At 47.0% G+C, this 20,918-nt stretch overlaps 1 protein-coding gene across 1 annotated transcript in view; it reads left to right on the forward strand.

Moving 5' to 3' along the window:
* Window positions 1-14,915: 14,915 nt before the first annotated feature.
* CBLC (Cbl proto-oncogene C) overlaps window positions 14,916-20,918 on the forward strand; it is a 77,484-nt gene continuing 71,481 nt past the window's right edge. Inside the window, exon 1 of the mRNA XM_073570803.1 lies at window positions 14,916-15,528. Within this exon, the coding sequence (XP_073426904.1) occupies window positions 15,242-15,528 (287 nt within the window). The 5' untranslated portion in view covers window positions 14,916-15,241. The remainder of the gene's footprint in view (window positions 15,529-20,918) is intronic.

Raw genomic sequence — 20,918 nt, forward strand, 5'->3', positions numbered from 1 at the left:
GGGCGCGCAACAGGAACCTAAACCCCTAGCTCGTCCTGACCTAAACCCTCACTAGGGAATTGGTCGGTGCAGAAACTAATCCCACCACTGCACTAAAGCACACATGAGGAAAGATGACAAAACAGGGGAAACACCACTTAGCTTTGCTCTGTTGTGTACGCTCCTAGCAACAGAGCCCACCACCTGTGTGCATCTTCTCCTCCACCCGGATCCATCACCATAACTGGTCCTTCACCATAGTGCAGCCTTGGAGCAGAGTCCACCACCAATTGCAGAAGTCCAGTAACAGAGTCACAAAGATGTGTTCAGCTCCTGCCCAAAAAGTCCAGCATGCTTGAGTCCAGCTCTCAGCAACCAAGTCCCGCATGCTGAGTGCAACTCTCTCCATAGTCGTCACTAGAGTTGAGCGAAAGGGGTCGAAAAATTTCAAAAGTCGCCGACTTTTGGCAAAGTCGGGTTTCATGAAACGAAACCCGACCCTAGGATGAGGTCGGCCACGAGGTCGGCGACTTAAGCGCCAAAGTCGCGTTTCAAAAGTTTGTTTTGCGCTCTTTTTCAGCCAATCAGGATCCACGGACACTGTGGGCAACGTGATGACATAGGCAGGGGTCACCACCATCTTTCAGAAGGGCATGCAAGTGATTGGCTTGCTTTGGTGGGCGTCACAGGGGGTATAAATGGGCGTGCACGCCGACCGCCATCTTACTTCTGCCGATCTCAGTATAGGTTGAGGTTGCTGCTGATTCTGTAGGGAGAGCGTTAGGCAGGGAAGAAGACAAAAAAACTGCTTCTGCTGCTAGCGATTTGGCCTGCACAACACACCAGTCACTGTGTGTGCAGTGCAAGGGGAGGCTATATAGTGGTGTATCAGTGGTGTTGGTTGTTGGGCTGCCTTCTAAGGCTTCCTGACATTCCTGCATTGCTGTTTACCCACTGCTCCGCAAACTGCTTTTTTAAAAGCAATCCCAATTTTTTTTTTTTGTCCTGCTGAGAAGAAAAAAAAACTGCTTCTGCTGCTAGCGATTTGGCCTGCACAACACACCAGTCACTGTGTGTGCAGTGCAAGGGGAGGCTATATTGTGGTGTATCAGTGGTGTTGGTTGTTGGGCTGCCTTTTAAGGCTTCCTGACAGGCTGGCATTGCTGTTTACCCACTGCTCTGCAAACTGCTTTTTTAAAAGCAATCCAATCTCCCTTATCCTCTAGTCACTTTTGTCACAGCTGTGCCATCGAGCCTGTGACATAGCGCTCAGATATCAGTGGGCCTCACACAATCCAAAAGTGTCCAGTGTCCACAAGTGTCTGCAGAAATTCAAAATCTCCCTTATCCTCTCGTCACTTTTGTCACAGCTGTGCCATCGAGCCTGTGACATAGCGCTCAGATATCAGTGGCCCTCACACGATCCAAAAGTGTCCAGTGTCCACAAGTGTCTGCAGAAATTCAAAATCTCCCTTATCCTCTAGTCACTTTGGTCACAGCTGTGCCATCGAGCCTGTCACATAGCGCTCAGATATTCATTGGGCCTCACACAATCCAAAAGTGTCCAGTGTCCACAAGTGTGTGCAGAAATTCAAAATCTCCCTTATCCTCTAGTCACTTTGGTCACAGCTGTGCCATCGAGCCTGTCACATAGCGCTCAGATATTCATTGGGCCTCACACAATCCAAAAGTGTCCAGTGTCCACAAGTGTGTGCAGAAATTCAAAATCTCCCTTATCCTCTAGTCACTTTGGTCACAGCTGTGCCATCGAGCCTGTCACATAGCGCTCAGATATTCATTGGGTCTCACACAATCCAAAAGTGTCCAGTGTCCACAAGTGTGTGCAGAAATTCAAAATCTCCCTTATCCTCTCGTCACTTTTGTCACAGCTGTGCCATCGAGCCTGTGACATAGCGCTCAGATATCAGTGGGCCTCACACAATCCAAAAGTGTCCAGTGTCCACAAGTGTGTGCAGAAATTCAAAATCTCCCTTATCCTCTAGTCACTTTGGTCACAGCTGTGCCATCGAGCCTGTCACATAGCGCTCAGATATTCATTGGGCCTCACACAATCCAAAAGTGTCCAGTGTCCACAAGTGTGTGCAGAAATTCAAAATCTCCCTTATCCTCTAGTCACTTTGGTCACAGCTGTGCCATCGAGCCTGTCACATAGCGCTCAGATATTCATTGGGTCTCACACAATCCAAAAGTGTCCAGTGTCCACAAGTGTGTGCAGAAATTCAAAATCTCCCTTATCCTCTCGTCACTTTTGTCACAGCTGTGCCATCGAGCCTGTGACATAGCGCTCAGATATCAGTGGGCCTCACACAATCCAAAAGTGTCCAGTGTCCACAAGTGTGTGCAGAAATTCAAAATCTCCCTTATCCTCTAGTCACTTTGGTCACAGCTGTGCCATCGAGCCTGTCACATAGCGCTCAGATATTCATTGGGCCTCACACAATCCAAAAGTGTCCAGTGTCCACAAGTGTGTGCAGAAATTCAAAATCTCCCTTATCCTCTAGTCACTTTGGTCACAGCTGTGCCATCGAGCCTGTCACATAGCGCTCAGATATTCATTGGGTCTCACACAATCCAAAAGTGTCCAGTGTCCACAAGTGTGTGCAGAAATTCAAAATCTCCCTTATCCTCTCGTCACTTTTGTCACAGCTGTGCCATCGAGCCTGTGACATAGCGCTCAGATATCAGTGGGCCTCACACAATCCAAAAGTGTCCAGTGTCCACAAGTGTGTGCAGAAATTCAAAATCTCCCTTATCCTCTAGTCACTTTGGTCACAGCTGTGCCATCGAGCCTGTCACATAGCGCTCAGATATTCATTGGGTCTCACACAATCCAAAAGTGTCCAGTGTCCACAAGTGTGTGCAGAAATTCAAAATCTCCCTTATCCTCTCGTCACTTTTGTCACAGCTGTGCCATCGAGCCTGTCACATAGCGCTCAGATATTCATTGGGTCTCACACAATCCAAAAGTGTCCAGTGTCCACAAGTGTGTGCAGAAATTCAAAATCTCCCTTATCCTCTCGTCACTTTTGTCACAGCTGTGCCATCGAGCCTGTGACATAGCGCTCAGATATCAGTGGGCCTCACACAATCCAAAAGTGTCCAGTGTCCACAAGTGTGTGCAGAAATTCAAAATCTCCCTTATCCTCTAGTCACTTTGGTCACAGCTGTGCCATCGAGCCTGTCACATAGCGCTCAGATATTCATTGGGTCTCACACAATCCAAAAGTGTCCAGTGTCCACAAGTGTGTGCAGAAATTCAAAATCTCCCTTATCCTCTCGACACTTTGGTCACAGCTGTGCTATCGAGCCTGTGACATAGCGCTCAGATATCAGTGGCCCTCAGACAATCCAAAAGTGTCCAGTGTCCACAAGTGTCTGCAGAAATTCAAAATCTCCCTTATCCTCTCGTCACTTTTGTCACAGCTGTGCCATCGAGCCTGTGACATAGCGCTCAGATATCAGTGGGCCTCACACAATCCAAAAGTGTCCAGTGTCCACAAGTGTCTGCAGAAATTCAAAATCTCCCCTGTCCTATAGACACCTTGTACCTTGTTTTACATTACTATATAGTTTGTTGGATTTTGTCTACATTTCTACCAAAAATGAGGAAGGCTGGTGGAAGAGGCCGTGGAATTGGGCGGGGGTTGGCAGCTGGTAATGATGGTGTTGGTGGTGGATCTGATGGTAGTGGCAAGAGCAAAATAGGACCGAATGCAGGAGGTGTTGAGCCTGCGTCATCGTCTGGCTACATAAGGCCTCGAACGCTTAGTTTTCTAGGAGTTGGCAAACCGCTTTTAAAGCCAGAGCATCAGGAAAAAGTTTTGTCTTACATTGCTGACTCAGCCTCCAGCTCTATCGCCTCCTCTTCTTCAGTTGTAAAAAGTAAAAGCACTGAGTCGTCATTGGAGGCTCATGTTCATGAACCACACCAGGAGGATGATGGGGATGATTACTTAGGGGAGGAGGATGCATCTCGTGGGGCAAGTGAAAATGTTGGCATGGCAAGGTCTGGTACAGGGTTTGTGCGTGACTGGAGGGATGTGGATTTGCCAGAAAGTGCTCCTCCAACCAGCACTCGCAGTGCATCATTGACACCGGGAACATTGGCCCACATGTCAGATTATGCCTTGCAGATCCTAAAAAGGGACCCACGCATTGCCAAAATGATGAACGATGACGACTACTGGTTGGCCAGCATCCTGGATCCACGCTATAAAGGCAAATTACAAAACATCATGCCACAGGAGAACCTTGACCTAATATTGGCTAATAAACAAGCAACTCTGGTAAATCGGTTGCTTGAGGAAATCCCAGCACACAGCAGCGGTGATGGTTCTCACACGAGCCGTACGGGACGGGGGCAGCTTGGCAGAGGTGTTCGTGGTGCACACAGCAGAAGTGGCGTTGGAGACAGGGGTTTCATGACAATGTTGTGGACTGATTTTTCAAGTACCGCTCACACAACTGGTAATACTGCATCGATGGAAAGTGACAGGAGACAGCAGTTGTCAACTATGGTTACAAACTACTTTTCCTCCCATATCGATGTTCTCCCACACAGGTCATTCCCCTTTGACTATTGGGCCGCTAAACTGGACACCTGGCCTGAATTGGCACAATATGCCTTACAGGAGCTCGCTTGCCCAGCTGCAAGTGTGCTATCGGAAAGAGTCTTCAGTGCATCTGGATCAATCCTGACAGAAAAAAGGAGCCGTCTGTCAACCCAAAATGTGGATGATCTAACCTTCATTAAAATGAACCACGCATGGGTTTCCAAGGATTTTGTCCCACCTTCCCCTGATGACACATAGGGTGACAGAAAAATGGCTTGCTTTGGTCCACCTCTTCCTGGGACTTGACCTATTTCACCTTTTGCATCAGCTGAATTTCCAACATCAACATATGCCACTTTCTAAAACTCCCTAACTGTGCTGCCTCCCCCCCCATGGCCGGGGTCACCACCTAGCGCACGACACCGTGCGAGTGCCGTTGCCCTGGACAGGTGGGTAGGCCGACTCTTGGGCGCGGGCACTGGCACAGGGTCCTTCATAGTGCAATCAAGTGTCTCTGACGGTGGTGGTGCACACCCGCCGTCAGACACACCGCCGTACTATGAGGGGCCCAGTGCCAGTACCGACGCCCACGAGTGGGCCCCCCTTGCTTGGGCAGGGCCCCAGCATTTGCAATCTTTACCTCTCCCTGCTCCTCCGCTGTGTAGTCTGGGCCGTCAAATCCATACTGTGCCTGACACCGTCTGAGCCTGCCTCCTGATGTATAGACATATATTTTGAATGTGTACGCTATCCATACATGTTATCTGGGGATACGGTACCCTTTCTAACCTTTGTGCAATCACGTGCAATCCATACTGGGCCTAACACCGTCTGAGCCTGCCTCCTGATGTATAGACATATATTTTGAATGTGTACGCTATCCATACATGTTATCCGGGGAAACGGTACCCTTTCTAACCTTTGTGCAATCACGTGCAATCCATACTGGGCCTAACACCGTCTTCCTGCCTCCTGATGTATAGACATATATTTTGAATGTGTACGCTATCCATACATGTTACCTGGGGATACGGTACCCTTTCTAACCTTTGTGCAATCACGTGCAATCCATACTGGGCCTAACACCGTCTGAGCCTGCCTCCTGATGTATAGACATATATTTTGAATGTGTACGCTATCCATACATGTTATCCGGGGAAACGGTACCCTTTCTAACCTTTGTGCAATCACGTGCAATCCATACTGGGCCTAACACCGTCTGAGCCTGCCTCCTGATGTATAGACATATATTTTGAATGTGTACGCTATCCATACATGTTATCCGGGGAAACGGTACCCTTTCTAACCTTTGTGCAATCACGTGCAATCCATACTGGGCCTAACACCGTCTTCCTGCCTCCTGATGTATAGATATATTTTGAATGTGTACGCTATCCATACATGTTATCTGGGGATACGGTACCCTTTCTAACCTTTGTGCAATCACGTGCAATCCATACTGGGCCTAACACCGTCTGAGCCTGCCTCCTGATGTATAGACATATATTTTGAATGTGTACGCTATCCATACATGTTATCCGGGGAAACGGTACCCTTTCTAACCTTTGTGCAATCACGTGCAATCCATACTGGGCCTAACACCGTCTGAGCCTGCCTCCTGATGTATAGACATATATTTTGAATGTGTACGCTATCCATACATGTTATCCGGGGATACGGTACCCTTTCTAACCTTTGTGCAATCACGTGCAATCCATACTGGGCCTAACACCGTCTGAGCCTGCCTCCTGATGTATAGACATATATTTTGAATGTGTACGCTATCCATACATGTTATCTGGGGATACGGTACCCTTTCTAACCTTTGTGCAATCACTTGCAAGCCATACTGGGCCTTACACCGTCTGAGCCTGCCTCCTGATGTATAGACATATATTTTGAATGTGTACGCTATCCATACATGTTATCCGGGGATACGGTACCCTTTCTAACCTTTGTGCAATCACGTGCAATCCATACTGGGCCTAACACCGTCTGAGCCTGCCTCCTGATGTATAGACATACACTCACTGGCCACTTTATTAGGTACACCATGCTAGTAAGGGGTTAGACCCCCTTTTGCCTTCAGAACTGCCTCAATTCTTCGTGGCAGAGATTCAACAAGGTGCTGGAAGCATTCCTCAGAGATTTTGGACCATATTGACATGATGGCATCACACAGTTGGCGCAGATTTGTCGGCTGCACATCCCTGATGCGAATCTCCCGTTCCACCACATCCCAAAGATGCTCTATTGGATTGAGATCTGGTGACTGAGGAGGCCATTTGAGTACAGTAAACTCATTGTCATGTTCAAGAAACCAATCTGAGATGATTCGAGCTTTATGACATGGCGCATTATCCTGCTGAAAGTAGCCATCAGATGTTGGGTACATTGTGGTCATAAAGGGATGGACATGGTGAGCAACAATACTCAGGTAGGCTGTGGCGTTGCAACGATGCTCAATTGGTACCAAGGGGCCCAAAGAGTGCCCAGAAAAAATTCCCCACACCATGACACCACCACCACCAGCCTGAACCGTTGATACAAGGCAGGATAGATCCATGCTTTCATGTTGTTTACGCCAAATTCTGACCCTACCATCCGAATGTCGCAGCAGAAATCGAGACTCATCAGACCAGGCAACGTTTTTCCAATCTTCTACTGTCCAATTTCGATGAGCTTGTGCAAATTGTAGCCTCAGTTTCCTGTTCTTAGCTGAGAGGAGTGGTACCCAGTGTGGTCTTCTGCTGCTGTAGCCCATCTGCCTCAAAGTTCGACGCACTGTGCGTTCAGAGATGCTCTTCTGCCTACCTTGGTTGTAACGGGTGGCAATTTGAGTCACTGTTGCCTTTCTATCAGCTCGAACCAGTCTGCCCATTCTCCTCTGACCTCTGCATCAACATGGCATTTCCGGCCACAGAACTGCCGCTCACTGGATTTTTTTTCTTTTTCGGACCATTCTCTGTAAACCCTAGAGATGGTTGTGCGTGAAAATCCCAGTAGATCAGCAGTTTCTGAAATTCTCAGACCAGCCCTTCTGGCACCAACAATCATGCCACGTTCAAAGGCACTCAAATCACCTTTCTTCCCCATACTGATGCTCGGTTTGAACTGCAGGAGATTGTCTTGACCATGTCTACATGCCTAAATGCACTGAGTTGCCGCCATGTGATTGGCTGATTAGAAATTAAGTATTAACACACAGTTGGACAGGTGTACCTAATAAAGTGGCCAGTGAGTGTATATTTTGAATGTGTACGCTATCCATACATGTTATCTGGGGATACGGTACCCTTTCTCACCTTTGTGCAATCACGTGTAATCCATACTGGGCGTGAGAACGGCTGGCGAGCTGTTAAGCAAGCTACAGCACCTGTGGTTTGCACACGTAAGTTTTTCATTTTTTCAGGAATGACGGTTAGGCCTAATTCCGGAACTGCGGTTGACCTGCACTTACTGGGAAATCATTGTTCGCGGGTAATAATTGTAATCAGTGATCCCCATCACTCACGTTGTTCAGCGGGTTATCTGCACCTGTAAGCGACAAACGCTGGCCTTTTCAGTGTAGCGCACATGCAGCCACGGACATGTAAGGGCATGACACACCAGTTATTGGCCAATCTCATGTGCCAGAGCCTCACGTGTCCCTCTAGTAAGCCGGACTCGGACCGCGGGGCATGACGGAGTCTCGTTCGTTAACGGAATTAAGCTTGCAATGTGTGCATCTGTTCTGTAGCTGGCATGGTTGAGGTTTCCCAGGTTGAGTCGAATTTAACCGTAGGCTCCACTCCTGGTTGTGCCCTTCTGGACATTCCTTTAAGGTTCAGCTTTGCAACCATACTGCCCACGTAAAACAAACACTTTGCCTTCATGAACGCTGTTTGGAGGGTCATGACTCGTGGGAATAACGCCGCCCAATCAGTTAACCTGCTAGAGAGATCGTTCGTTGCTCCCAAGCATGACATCACACTCCCTAGGAAGAAGGTAATGCCACTGTGGCGACCGTACTCCTGGGGGCGACACAAGTGCACTGATGCCCAGCCACTGCTCGATGAATCTGCTGGTACATTGACCCAGACCACTACATTCCCCTCGCACGCTACACGACCTGAATCTGACCCTGATGAAACTCAGGTTACCCTTCCCATATACAGTTCCATCTTACACGGTGACAAAGAGGAAGCTGCAGATGAAAGTGCAGGTTCGGCCCACCCGCCATCAGACACACCACCGTACTATCAGGGGCCCTGTGCCAGTGCCGTCGCCAACGAGTGGGCCCCCCCTGCTTGCTCAGGATCACAGCACTTGCAAAGTTGAAATACTGTGCAGTGAGATGGAAGATGGGGACGACGAGGAGTCCAGACAAGTACAGGGATTCCCTAGCGAGGAGACTTATTTGATTGTTTTCAATGTTGGGACAGCAATTTTTGGGGAGCACTATACTCTGGAGAATGATAGATGGGGCCCACCATACACTGGAACATTCCAAAGGTGGACATCAGACACTGGAGCAGCATTTACAGGGCCCATTATACACTAGAGCATTAGAAATGGGGCCCATTATGTTTGGAGCATTATTTGGGCCCATAAGACAGTGGAGCTTCATCCATGGGGACCAACATATACTGTAGCATTATGTGGAGCTCATCATATACTGTTTCAAACATTATATGGGACCAATGATTTTGTATGGAGAAATAGATGGGCCTCGTCATGAGATGTAAAAAGTGAGGTATTTTTCATTGTACTATACCGCTATTTCTCTGCCGTATCGGAGCATGATGAGTTGTGGTATCAGTTAAAGGGGCGCTCTTTCGCCCAGGGCACATGAAAACCTGCAGCCAGCCCTCCCCCCCCACAACTTTAGCCAAATAACCCCCATTTTTCAGTGCGTAACTTGTATTATGAAGTTAATTAAGGTTGACAAGCTTAAGTAAGAAGAATTGATGCTTTTGGCATTCAAATGGGCACTGTAGGTGTGTTTCCTGTCCTCCTCTCACTGCCGACTTTTATTCCCCATTGACTTACATTGGGTTTCGTGTTTCGGGACGACCCCGACTTTTCCCTATAATCGGACGATCTTGCTCGACCCGACTTTTGGAAAAGTCGGGTTTCACGAAACGAAACGCGACCCTAAAAAACCAAAAGTCGCTCAACTCTAGTCGTCACTCCACCAAGCCATGCAAGCACTTCCTGCCAACACCATAAACTGTGACTCCACCACGCCATGCCAGCCCTTCTTGCAGACCACCTAGCTGCCACTCGTCCCCTCTGGCTGGGCTGCGCAAGACTCATGTTCGCTCCTTCCTCCCCCAGGCTTACTTGCCAAATGAACACACAATATCACCAACAGTGATTGAACCCACCTGGCTCTCTTTTATAGAGCCTAACACCTGATTTGTAATTGCGTGCATATTAACCCTAAAACTAAGGTGCGATACCACTCACCACCACCGGGCAACTAAGAATGAAACACCACGTGTAATAATTCTAATGGCCACCGGGGGCAATCACTTTGGCACCTAGCCAATGGAAAAAAAATTTCAACTTTGTCCATTTAAACTGTCAGATCCAGCCTGGATCATGACAAGAGCCTAACCACCACCAGCATGATCTGGCACATGTCATCTAAGAACCTGACTCATAGGCTGAATGCCTGGGCCCACAATTGGTGCCATCAGGTGACACCATTGCCTCTTCCCCTGTGCTAGGTGCTTCCTAATCCCCTGTCATTAATACTGGCGCAGATACCTAATGCCCTGTACCTATCCATGCACATTCTGAGGCACTATCATCTGGCACTTCCAAAAACTTGTCCCAGCACAGAGTTAAGCTGTCCCTACTCCAGACCTTGGAACAAAAAAGAAAGTTCCCAGCCACCCACCCACAGGCTAAATGGGCACATTTCCAGGCTGCTTGCTGTGGAAATGTTGCTGTTTAGGCTCGTAGACATGGAGTTTTTCTGCCAACTCTCAGTACTCCATCCCCAGCAGCCACTATTCCTCCCAGTATGGTCTCCTGGCCTTGATCCAGGACGTGTCCAGTAGCATCACCTGTACTCTTGCCATTGCAGTTACTGGGATTGTACATTTAACAACCATAACGTGGAGAAGCGCTGTTGGCCAGGGACGCTACATTTCTCTGACTGCACACTGGGTGAACATTGTGAAGGCTGAGGCCAAGTCTCACCCTGGCATGACACATGTGCCACTGACACTGAGTATTGCTGGCCCTACTTCTATCAGGGTTTCTTCCACCTCCTACACAAGTTCCTGCAACCCCACCCTGCCCCTTCTCATACTACATCTCTGATTTGGTATCACAGACAGGGCCGGTTTTAGGCAAAGTGGGGCCCTAGGCAAAGTTTAAAATGGGACCCCAAATGCTAACATATTGCACATCACACAAGCATTTCGATTGTATTTACATGAGCTGAGTTCAGGATGCTAAATGAGTGTTATCGACAATATTGAAGTCGTTCAACACTAGTTTCCCGGCCTCTTTCCACCGTCTGAGAAAGAATGATGGGGACAGAATGATCACTAATGGATCAATCTGTCCCCATACAGTATCATGTTATCAGCAGCACATCTACAGTTAACACCCCATAGTCCTCCATATAGTATAATACACTCCTCAGTTTTCCATATAGTATAATACACTCCCCATAGTCCTCCATATAGTATAATACACTCCTCATAGCCCTACATATATTAATATACACTCAATACTCCATATAATATAATATAATACACTCCTCCATATATTAACATACACAGCTCAGTCCTCCATATAGTATAATACACTCCTCATAGTGCTCCATATAATGTAATACACCGCCAGTCATCCATGTAGTACAATTCACTTCCCATAGTATAATGCACACCATTGTTCTTCATATAGTATAATGTATTCCCCATAGTCCTCGATACAGTATAATGCAGCCCATATATAGTATAATGCAGCCACCCCATAGAGCATAATGCAGCCACCTCAGAGTATAATACAGCCCCGCCATCAATATAATTTTACCCCCATAGAACATAATGCATCCCCCCTCTTATAGTATAATGCAACCACCCCTTAGAGCATAATGCAGGAGGTCGGTAGCGGTTAGAGTGGGGCTATGCTGCAGCCCCAGCCTCTCAGAAAGGTCACTGATTCAGGAGTTCGGCAGTGGTGGCAGGAGAAGTGGGGCGAGACCGCGGGCTCCATCCTCTCAGAAGGGTCCCTGATTCAGGAGTTTGGTGGCAGTGGCAGGAGGAGTGGGGTGATGCCGCGGGTCCCATCTTCTCAGATGATGTTGGCACCGGTGAACGGAGATCACCTCTCCTGTAGACATCCCTTTGGAGGGTTTCGTGAAAGTGACTGCCAGAGGTGGCACATGCGAAGACTGATATCTCGGGAGGTGAGATCTTGTCCAAGATCTCCTTATATCTTAATTTTCGCATTCATCACCTCCAAAGGCCACTTTCCTAAAGCCCACTGCAAGGATATGTACAGGAGAGTACACTGGCGCAGACTTCTTCTGAGAGGACCGAACTCGCAGCATCGACCCACTCCTCCTGCCACCGCCGACCTCCTGAATCAGTGACCCTGGCTCCTGTGATCACGCTCCACTGCCACTCTCCCCCAGGTAAGATATCTTGTTACAATATGCACTCCCTTTTTCCTCAAAATTTTTTTATGACAATAAAGTGCGTCTTATAATCCAAAAAATGCGATTATATTTATATATACAGCTTGCACATTGTACAGTCCTTACTAGAATACAAGGACTTCAGCATTTTACTTCAATGCTACTTTTGCTCAAAAATGCAGAATTTCTGGCTTCTATATTATTATTTATTATTGTTATTATGCATTTATATAGCGCCATTTATCCCATGGCGCTTTACATGTGAAAAGGGGAAATATAGACAAGCATAATAAACATGTGTAAGACAAGGGACACTCAAGTACATAAGGAGAGGGGACCATGCCCGCGAGGGCTCACAGTCTACAGGGATGGGTGAGGATACAGTAGGAGAGGGTAGAGCAGGTCGTGCGGTGGTTCAGTAGACCGAGGATCATTGCAGGCTGTAGGCTTGTTGGAACAGGTGGGTCTTCAGCTTCTTCTTGAAGGTTTCCGTTGATGGTGAGAGTCTGATGTGTTGCGGCAGAGAGTTACAGAGTATGGGGGAAGCACGGGAGAAGTCTTCTATGCGGTTGTGGGAAGAAGAGATAAGGGGGGAATAGAGAAGGAGATCTTGAGATGATCAAAGGTTGCGTGCGGTTAGGTACCTAGAGACCATGTCACAGATGTATGGAGGGGACAGGTTTTGGATGGCTTTGTATGTCATGGTTAGGGTTTTGAATTGGAGCCTCTGGGCAATAGGAAGCCAGTGAAGGGCCAGGCATAGGGGGGAGGCTGGGGAATAGTGGGGAGACAGGTGGATTAGTCGGGCAGCAGAGTGTAGGATGGACTGGAGCGGAGCCAAAGTGCTAGAGGGGAGGCCAGAGAGTAGGAGGTTGCAGTAGTCGAGGCGGAACATGATAAGAGCATGCACTAGTGTTTTTGTGGTTTCGTGGTTGAGGAATGAGCGGATCCAGGAAATATTTTTGAGTTTGAGGCAGCAGGAGGAGGCGAGGGCTTGGATATGTGGTTTGAAAGAGAGCATAGAGTCGAAAAATCACCCCAAGGCACCAAGCGTGCGGGACTGTGGAAAGAAAGCAGCCATTGACATTGATGGATAGGTCTGGTGGAGGGGTAGAGTGAGATGGGGGAAAGATGATGAATTCTGTTTTGTCCATGTTCAGTTTGAGAAAGCGAGCAGAGAAGAAGGCTGAGATAGCAGACAGATATTGTGGGATTTCAGTCAGTAAGGAGGAGAGGTTGGGTCCAGATAGGTAGATCTGCGTGTCATCGGCATAGAGGTGATACTGCAAACCGTGGGATTCTATGAGCTGTCCCAAGTCAAAGGTGTAGATGGAGAATAGTAGGGGTCCTAGGACAGAGCCTTGAGGAACACCAACAGACAGGGGGTGAGGTGAGGAGGTGGTGTGTGAGAGGGAGACGCTAAATGTTGGGTCTGTTAGGTAATGCTATATTTGGATTATACAGCAATTTGAACACTGATGATATATTATTCTCTTTTCATCTAGAGCACAGGTAACAGACATTATACTTATGAAATACAAGAGGTCATCAGTACCAATGCCTATCAATAAACATGTCCCACAAGGGATCTAATACTTTCCCTTTAGCTGCCATTGAATTAGCTGCTTGTACTTTATAATAATCACTTTGGCCTTCAGCTCTGATTTCCTGCTGAGCATGTGCTTATTTGCATTAGATAATATGAGCAAGCAGAGCAGCATTTTAAAGCATGAGGGAAATAACAAATTGATATGTTTACACTTATTCAATCCAATGCCTCCTTGGTCTACAGAGTTTATATATTGATAAGTGTTATGGCTGGAAGTAAGGAATGTATGGAGAGTAATACTGCTTGTGTATTGGCCACTGTCAAATACTGCAGTTTTTCCACCCTGATATAACACTGTGGCAATGGGGTTCACTCCAGTTGTGACTGCATCCTCTATAGCTATGCCTTTGCTCTTGCTCAATTGTGTGTGAACTTAACAGCAGGCCCTATAAAAGCTCCTACATAAATATGAGGTCAACTGATCACTTAGGGATTGCTATGAGCTCACCTGGAGAGATAGATTCTTTAAGCCATAGGTCACCGTGAGAAACAGAAAGCAAAGGTGATAGCACAGCTAGCTGGATTTGCTTGGTCTGCCAGTACCAGGATACCAGGGTGATGGGGCATCACTGTCGACGTCATGTTGACTGACAGCTGGCTCCCAGCAGTTAGGCAGCAATGTCAATCAACATGATATTCACAATGATGCCCCATCGACAGAGCAGAGAGGATAGAAGGAGCCTCTTTGTTGATGTGACTGAAAGTAGGAGATGTCCATGACGTCTTTGAGCTTGGAGTGACCATCGCGCGGTAGAACAGACCGGTAGCACACAACTACCTGCCAATAAGTACTAACCACCATAGCAAAAAAAGTCCTGGATAGCCCCATTACGTTTGATGAAGAGGAGAAGAGTATTCGCTTACACCTTGCCTCTGGGATGTCAGCACCTTCCATGGCTTCTTGCAGGTAAGGTCTTACTCACCACCAAAGGGTTTCAGTCTATGATAATTGCTATTGACAAGAGCTGTTTTGTGTCACTGTATGAAACCATAATGTCTTCTGTGTATGAAATCGAGTTCTTCCTGCATTCATCATGTGTGATACAGTATCAGTGAGCGCCACCCATCACAGCAGCACCTGTGCTCACGTGGAGTGGGTGTGACACACTCACACAAACAGGAAGAGATCCTGCGCTGTGGATCTGTCACTCTCTGCTTTCAGGTCACTGACTATAGAACTTTACACCCGTAACTTTTCACATTGATTTTCAACCTCTTCCTTCTTCCCTTCACTCATTTTCACTTTCCCATAACTGTAACTCCCAACATCTACTTCTGCGTCTAATTCCTTTACTTCCTCTTCTCCGACTCAATGCTTTGTGCCTGCCCTGATCGTCTTCATCGTGGGACTCCTTTTGCTCATCAGACCTAAGCCTCTTTTATATCTGAGGTTCTTACTAGCTTTGATCCTAATTCTTTTGCCTTCCTTATATACCCATGCACACATTACATGGAAGGCACAATGGCAACCTGGACAGAAAGACAATGGAGAAGCTCATACAGGGGCTGGATGGATTGTCAAGGCTTAATGGGGTCCCCCAATTGCAAAGGAGTCACCCCTACCTTCCAGACATTACCCGAGACACAAAAGATCATCTGCGTCAAATTCTAGATAAGACCTCGGACCTGGGTCAGAACCCGTACCTGCAGGTGACAGTGAACAGTCTGTTGGCCAAGACAGCGCAATGCTCGGAAATGGTGAATAAGGAAGGGACATTGGCCAGGTAAGTGCAAAGCCTAATATATGGTCAGGAGAGCTGTAGCTATCATTGCAAATGATCATTTACCCAATCATGGTATCTCAATTGGAATGCGATTCATAGATCTTAATAATACATTATTTTGTGACAACTGACAATCTCCATCTTACTACATAAATATACAGTATATACACTCACTGGCCACTTTATTAGGTACACCTGTCCAACTGTGTGTTAAGACTTAATTTCTAATCAGCCAATCACATGGCGGCAACTCAGTGCATTTAGGCATGTAGACATGGTCAAGACAATCTCCTGCAGTTCAAACCGAGCATCAGTATGGGGAAGAAAGGTGATTTGAGTGCCTTTGAACGTGGCATGATTGTTGGTGCCAGAAGGGCAGGTCTGAGTATTTCAGAAACTGCTGATCTACTGGGATTTTCACGCACAACCATCTCTAGGGTTTACAGAGAATGGTCCGAAAAAGAAAAAAAATCCAGTGAGCGGCAGTTCTGTGGCCGGAAATGCCTTGTTGATGCCAGAGGTCAGAGGAGAATGGGCAGACTGGTTCGAGCTGATAGAAAGGCAACAGTGACTCAAATTGCCACCCGTTACAACCAAGGTAGGCAGAAGAGCATCTCTGAACGCACAGTGCGTCGAACTTTGAGGCAGATGGGCTACAGCAGCAGAAGACCACACTGGGTACCACTCCTCTCAGCTAAGAACAGGAAACTGAGGCTACAATTTGCACAAGCTCATCGAAATTGGACAGTAGAAGATTGGAAAAACGTTGCCTGGTCTGATGAGTCTCGATTTCTGCTGCGACATTCGGATGGTAGGGTCAGAATTTGGCGTAAACAACATGAAAGCATGGATCCATCCTGCCTTGTATCAACGGTTCAGGCTGGTGGTGGTGGTGTCATGGTGTGGGGAATTTTTTCTTGGCACTCTTTGGGCCCCTTGGTACCAATTGAGCATCGTTGCAACGCCACAGCCTACCTGAGTATTGTTGCTGACCATGTCCATCCCTTTATGACCACAATGTACCCAACATCTGATGGCTACTTTCAGCAGGATAATGCGCCATGTCATAAAGCTCGAATCATCTCAGATTGGTTTCTTGAACATGACAATGAGTTCACTGTACTCAAATGGCCTCCTCAGTCACCAGATCTCAATCCAATTGAGCATCTTTGGGATGTGGTGGAACGGGAGATTCGCATCAGGGATGTGCAGCCGACAAATCTGCGCCAACTGTGTGATGCCATCATGTCAATATGGTCCAAAATCTCTGAGGAATGCTTCCAGCACCTTGTTGAATCTCTGCCACGAAGAATTGAGGCAGTTCTGAAGGCAAAAGGGGGTCCAACCCGTTACTAGCATGGTGTACCTAATAAAGTGGCCAGTGAGTGTACATCGTCTACAAAAACATAACTGTATATTATACATGGGGCACTGGTAAAGGTGGAAGATGCATATGTCATACAATGTGGTCTTTGACACCAGGAGCTTGGGCAAAAGGCCAGTTGCTACAAATCCAAAGCATATTCATAAATTTGCAAAATATGAAAGGTGCACAACCATAGAGTGTAAGCTCTTATGATCAGCAGTGTCTTCTCTCTCTCCTGTAGAGTGTAAGATCTCATGGTCAGTGGGGTCCTCTCCTGTAGAGTGTAAGCTCTTATGGTCAGTTGGGTCCTCTCTCCTGTAGAGTGTAAGCTCTTATCGTCAGCGGGGTTCTCTCTCTCCTGTAGAGTGTAAACTCTTATGGTCAGCGGAGTCCTCTCGCTCCTATAGATTGTAAACTATTTTGATAAGTGGGGTTTTCCCTTTCCTGTAGAGTGTGAGCTCTTATGGTCAGCAGGGTCCTCTCTCTCCTGTACAGTGTAATCTCTTATGGTCAGTGGGGTCCTCTCTCTCCTGTAGAGTGTAAGCTGTTATGGTGAGCGGGGTCTGCTCTCTCCTATAGAATGTAAGCTCTTATGGTCAGCAGGGTCCTCTCTCTCTTGTAGAGGGTAATCTATTATGGTCAGTGGAGTCCGCTCTCTCCTGTAGAGCTGTAGAGTGTAGGCTCTTATGGTCAGTGGGGTCCTCTCTCCTGTAGAGTGGAATTTATTATAGTCAGCGGAGTCCTCTCTCTCTCTCGTAGAGAGTAGTTTCTTATGGTCAGCGGGGTCCTCTCTCTGTTCTGTAGAGTGTAATCTCTTATAGTCAGTGGAGTCCTCTCTCCTGTGGAGTGTAGACGCTTATGGTCAGCAGTGTCTTCTCTCTCTCTCCTGTAGTGTAAGCTCTTATGGTCAATGGGGTCCTCTCTCTCCTGTAAAGTGTAGGCTCCTATGATCAGTGAGGTCCTCTCTCTCTCCTGTAGAGTGTAAGCTCTTATGGTCAGTGGGGTCTTTTCTGTCTCTCCTGTAGAGTGTAAGCTCTTATGATCATAAGTGTCTTCTCTCTCTCCTGTAGAGTGTAAGCTCTTATGGTCAGTGGGGTCCTCTCTGTCCTGTAGAGTGTAATTTCTTATGGTCAGTGGGGTCCTCTATTGCCTGTCAGCAGAGTCCTCGCTCTCTCTCTCTCTCTTGTATAGTAGTAAGGAAAGCTGGGAAAAGGAAGAGCACACAATAGGGTTTTAAATGTTAAAACAACACAGAAATCAACAGGGATCTGCTCACCTGGTGGTGTTGCAACAAAGCAACATGTATCAAACACATAAATTAGTTGCTGCAGGACACCAGTCCAAATGACTTAAAGAAAGAACATATCAGGGGAAAGTGTCACTGGATGTGCCGCTGATAATTATATCCAACAAGTATTTCCTTGAAAACTGTATATTAACAGGTTTAAAAAGTCAACGCATTTCGAGGACAACGCAGGACCTCTTCATCAGGACAAAAATGCAGGACACTTCACCCAGATATATTCTTTCTCCTGTAGAGTATAAGCTCTCATGGTCAGCAGAGTCCTCTGTCTCTCCTGTAGTGTAGTTTCTTATGGTCAGCGGAGTCCTCTCTCTCTGTCTCCTGTAGTTTAGTCTCTTATGATCAGCAGAGTCCTCTGTCTCTCCTGTAGTGTAGTTTCTTATGGTCAGCAGAGTCCTCTCTCTCTCCTGTAGTGTAGTTTCTTATGGTCAGCAGAGTCCTCTCTCTCTCCTGTTGTGTACTTTCGTATGGTCAGCAGAGTCCTCTCTCTCTCTCCTCTCTCCACATGTACTGAGGAAATTTTGAAAAATTTGAATTTCAAAAATTTTGCTCATCTCCAGTAGTGAGAGTCATTATAGGTGTGAATGACAATCTGAATTCCAGACCTGTAGATGACACTTCAGCATTATATTATAAGGCTGAGTTCACACGTGGCGTTTTTTTCACGTTTCCGCGGCGGTTTTAACCGCGCAATTTTGCCGCGAAAACGCGAAAAATAAGCATCCCATGCATCCCTATGGGATTCCGCAATGCTGTGGTAATGCTGCGGTTTTTACCGTGGCGGAATCGCTTCGCGGTAAAAGCCGCAGCATGCTCATTAATTTGCGGAATCGCGGCGATCCCGCACCCATAGGAATGCATTGTTCCGCTTACTTCCCGCATGTGGCTGTGCACACCATGCGGAAAGTAAGCAGAACATTTGCGGATGGTACCCACGGTCCGGAGGAGAGGAGACTGTCCTCCGGGCTTTGGGTACCATATCCCTGTAAAAAATAGAATTTAAAATAAAAAATATTGTTATTCTCACCTTCCGGCGTCCCGCGCAGACTTCCCGCTTCTCTCCACGCTCCCGGTCCCAGTAATCCTTTGCGAAAATGCCCGCGATGGTGTCCGTTCTCGCGGGATCGCGAAGTCTCGCGGTCATTCGCGCGACGTCATCGCGAATTACCGCGAGACATCGCGATCCCGCGAGAACGGACATCATCGCGGGCATTTTCGCAAAGGATTACTGGGAACGGATGCGCGGGACGCCGGAAGGTGAGAATAACACTATTTGTTATTTTTTTTACATTCTATTTTTTACTACTGATGCCGCATAGGCGGCCTCAGTAGTAAAAAGTTGGTCACACTCGTCAAACACTATGTTTGACGAGTGTGACCAACCTGTCAATCAGTTCTCCAAGCGATGCTACAGATCGCTTGGAGAATGCTAGCATTTTGCAAGCTAATTACGCTTGCAAAATGCTAGTTTTTCCACGGGAAAATCGCGGGAATTTAAAATGCGATTTTCCCGCGGAATGGAATTCCGGAATTGTCACGGTAATTTCCGCGAGAGTTACGGTACGTGTGCACTTAGCCTAAGGGCTCATTCACACAAGTTTAGAAATCAAATAAGTGCAAAGTGCACGCTGACCAATGTTATTCAACGAGTTAGTGGAGAGCTGAGAGTTTTCCCTCAGCTGTAATTGGGCTTAAGAAAAAATAGAAGCATTCTGTGAGTGCATGCGAGAATCGGATTGGACTCTCCTATACAAGTCAATGTTTGCAGGAAAAAAAAAATCGGTCCAATTTTTACTCAACCATATCAAAAGAAACCTGTACAGTTAATTCACAGTGTGAACCCTAAGAATAGAGAGATAGATGATGGATATATAGAATAGTATTGATAAACAGATACAATACATAGATGTACTGTAGATATATAATTTAACAAGCCCCCTACATATAATAAACTTGTACCTTTTAGTGCCTTTTATCTGTTTAGGACAGGAGTGGGCAATTCATTTTCCAAAAGGGCCACATGCGACATCATGGCTGTTGTGGAAAGCCAAACTAATAGGCTGAAATTAATTCCGCTCAATATTAGTATTAACATGTTAACATAAATATAAAATAATTATTACTAAGTGTATCATTTAATATTGATCAGAATTAAGTATGCTGACATCCTACTAAAGAGCATGTAAGCCCACACACAGCCACCTATATGCCATATAAGCCCCCACACAGCCTCTATACACAGTATGAACTTGCACACAGCCCCGTTATACACAGTATGAGCCCCCACATAGCCTCCTAAATACAGCATGAGCCCCCACATAGATTTGTGTATACAGCATGAGTCCCAACATTGCCTCCTATTACAGCTTGAGCCCCACATAACCTTCCATACAGAGCTTGAGCCTACACATAGCTGTCACAGTTCGTATTACCCTGTTAGTTTAGTAGGTGTATTACGGTGCACTTCTACTCCCCTCTTTCCTGAGTGGGGAAAGGGTACAGACTGATGGCGGATTTAGGAGTTAAGGCAAGGACGTGGCCCTGGTGTCTTCACCATCAGAAGTAATCCAGGGAACAGGGCGAGCTAGGGCACCCCTAGTGCTGGGGACAGGGAAGGAGCCCCTGGTCCCGGGACACCCAATAACAGAGTCGTGACACTGTCATACGCATGTCTGTGTGCCGTCCAATTTCTTTCTCGCACCCATTGACATACATTGAAGA

Source organism: Dendrobates tinctorius, unplaced genomic scaffold (assembly GCF_039654945.1).
Source record: "Dendrobates tinctorius isolate UK_male_01 unplaced genomic scaffold, ASM3965494v1 ptg000028l, whole genome shotgun sequence".
Lineage (NCBI taxonomy): Eukaryota > Metazoa > Chordata > Amphibia > Anura > Dendrobatidae > Dendrobates > Dendrobates tinctorius.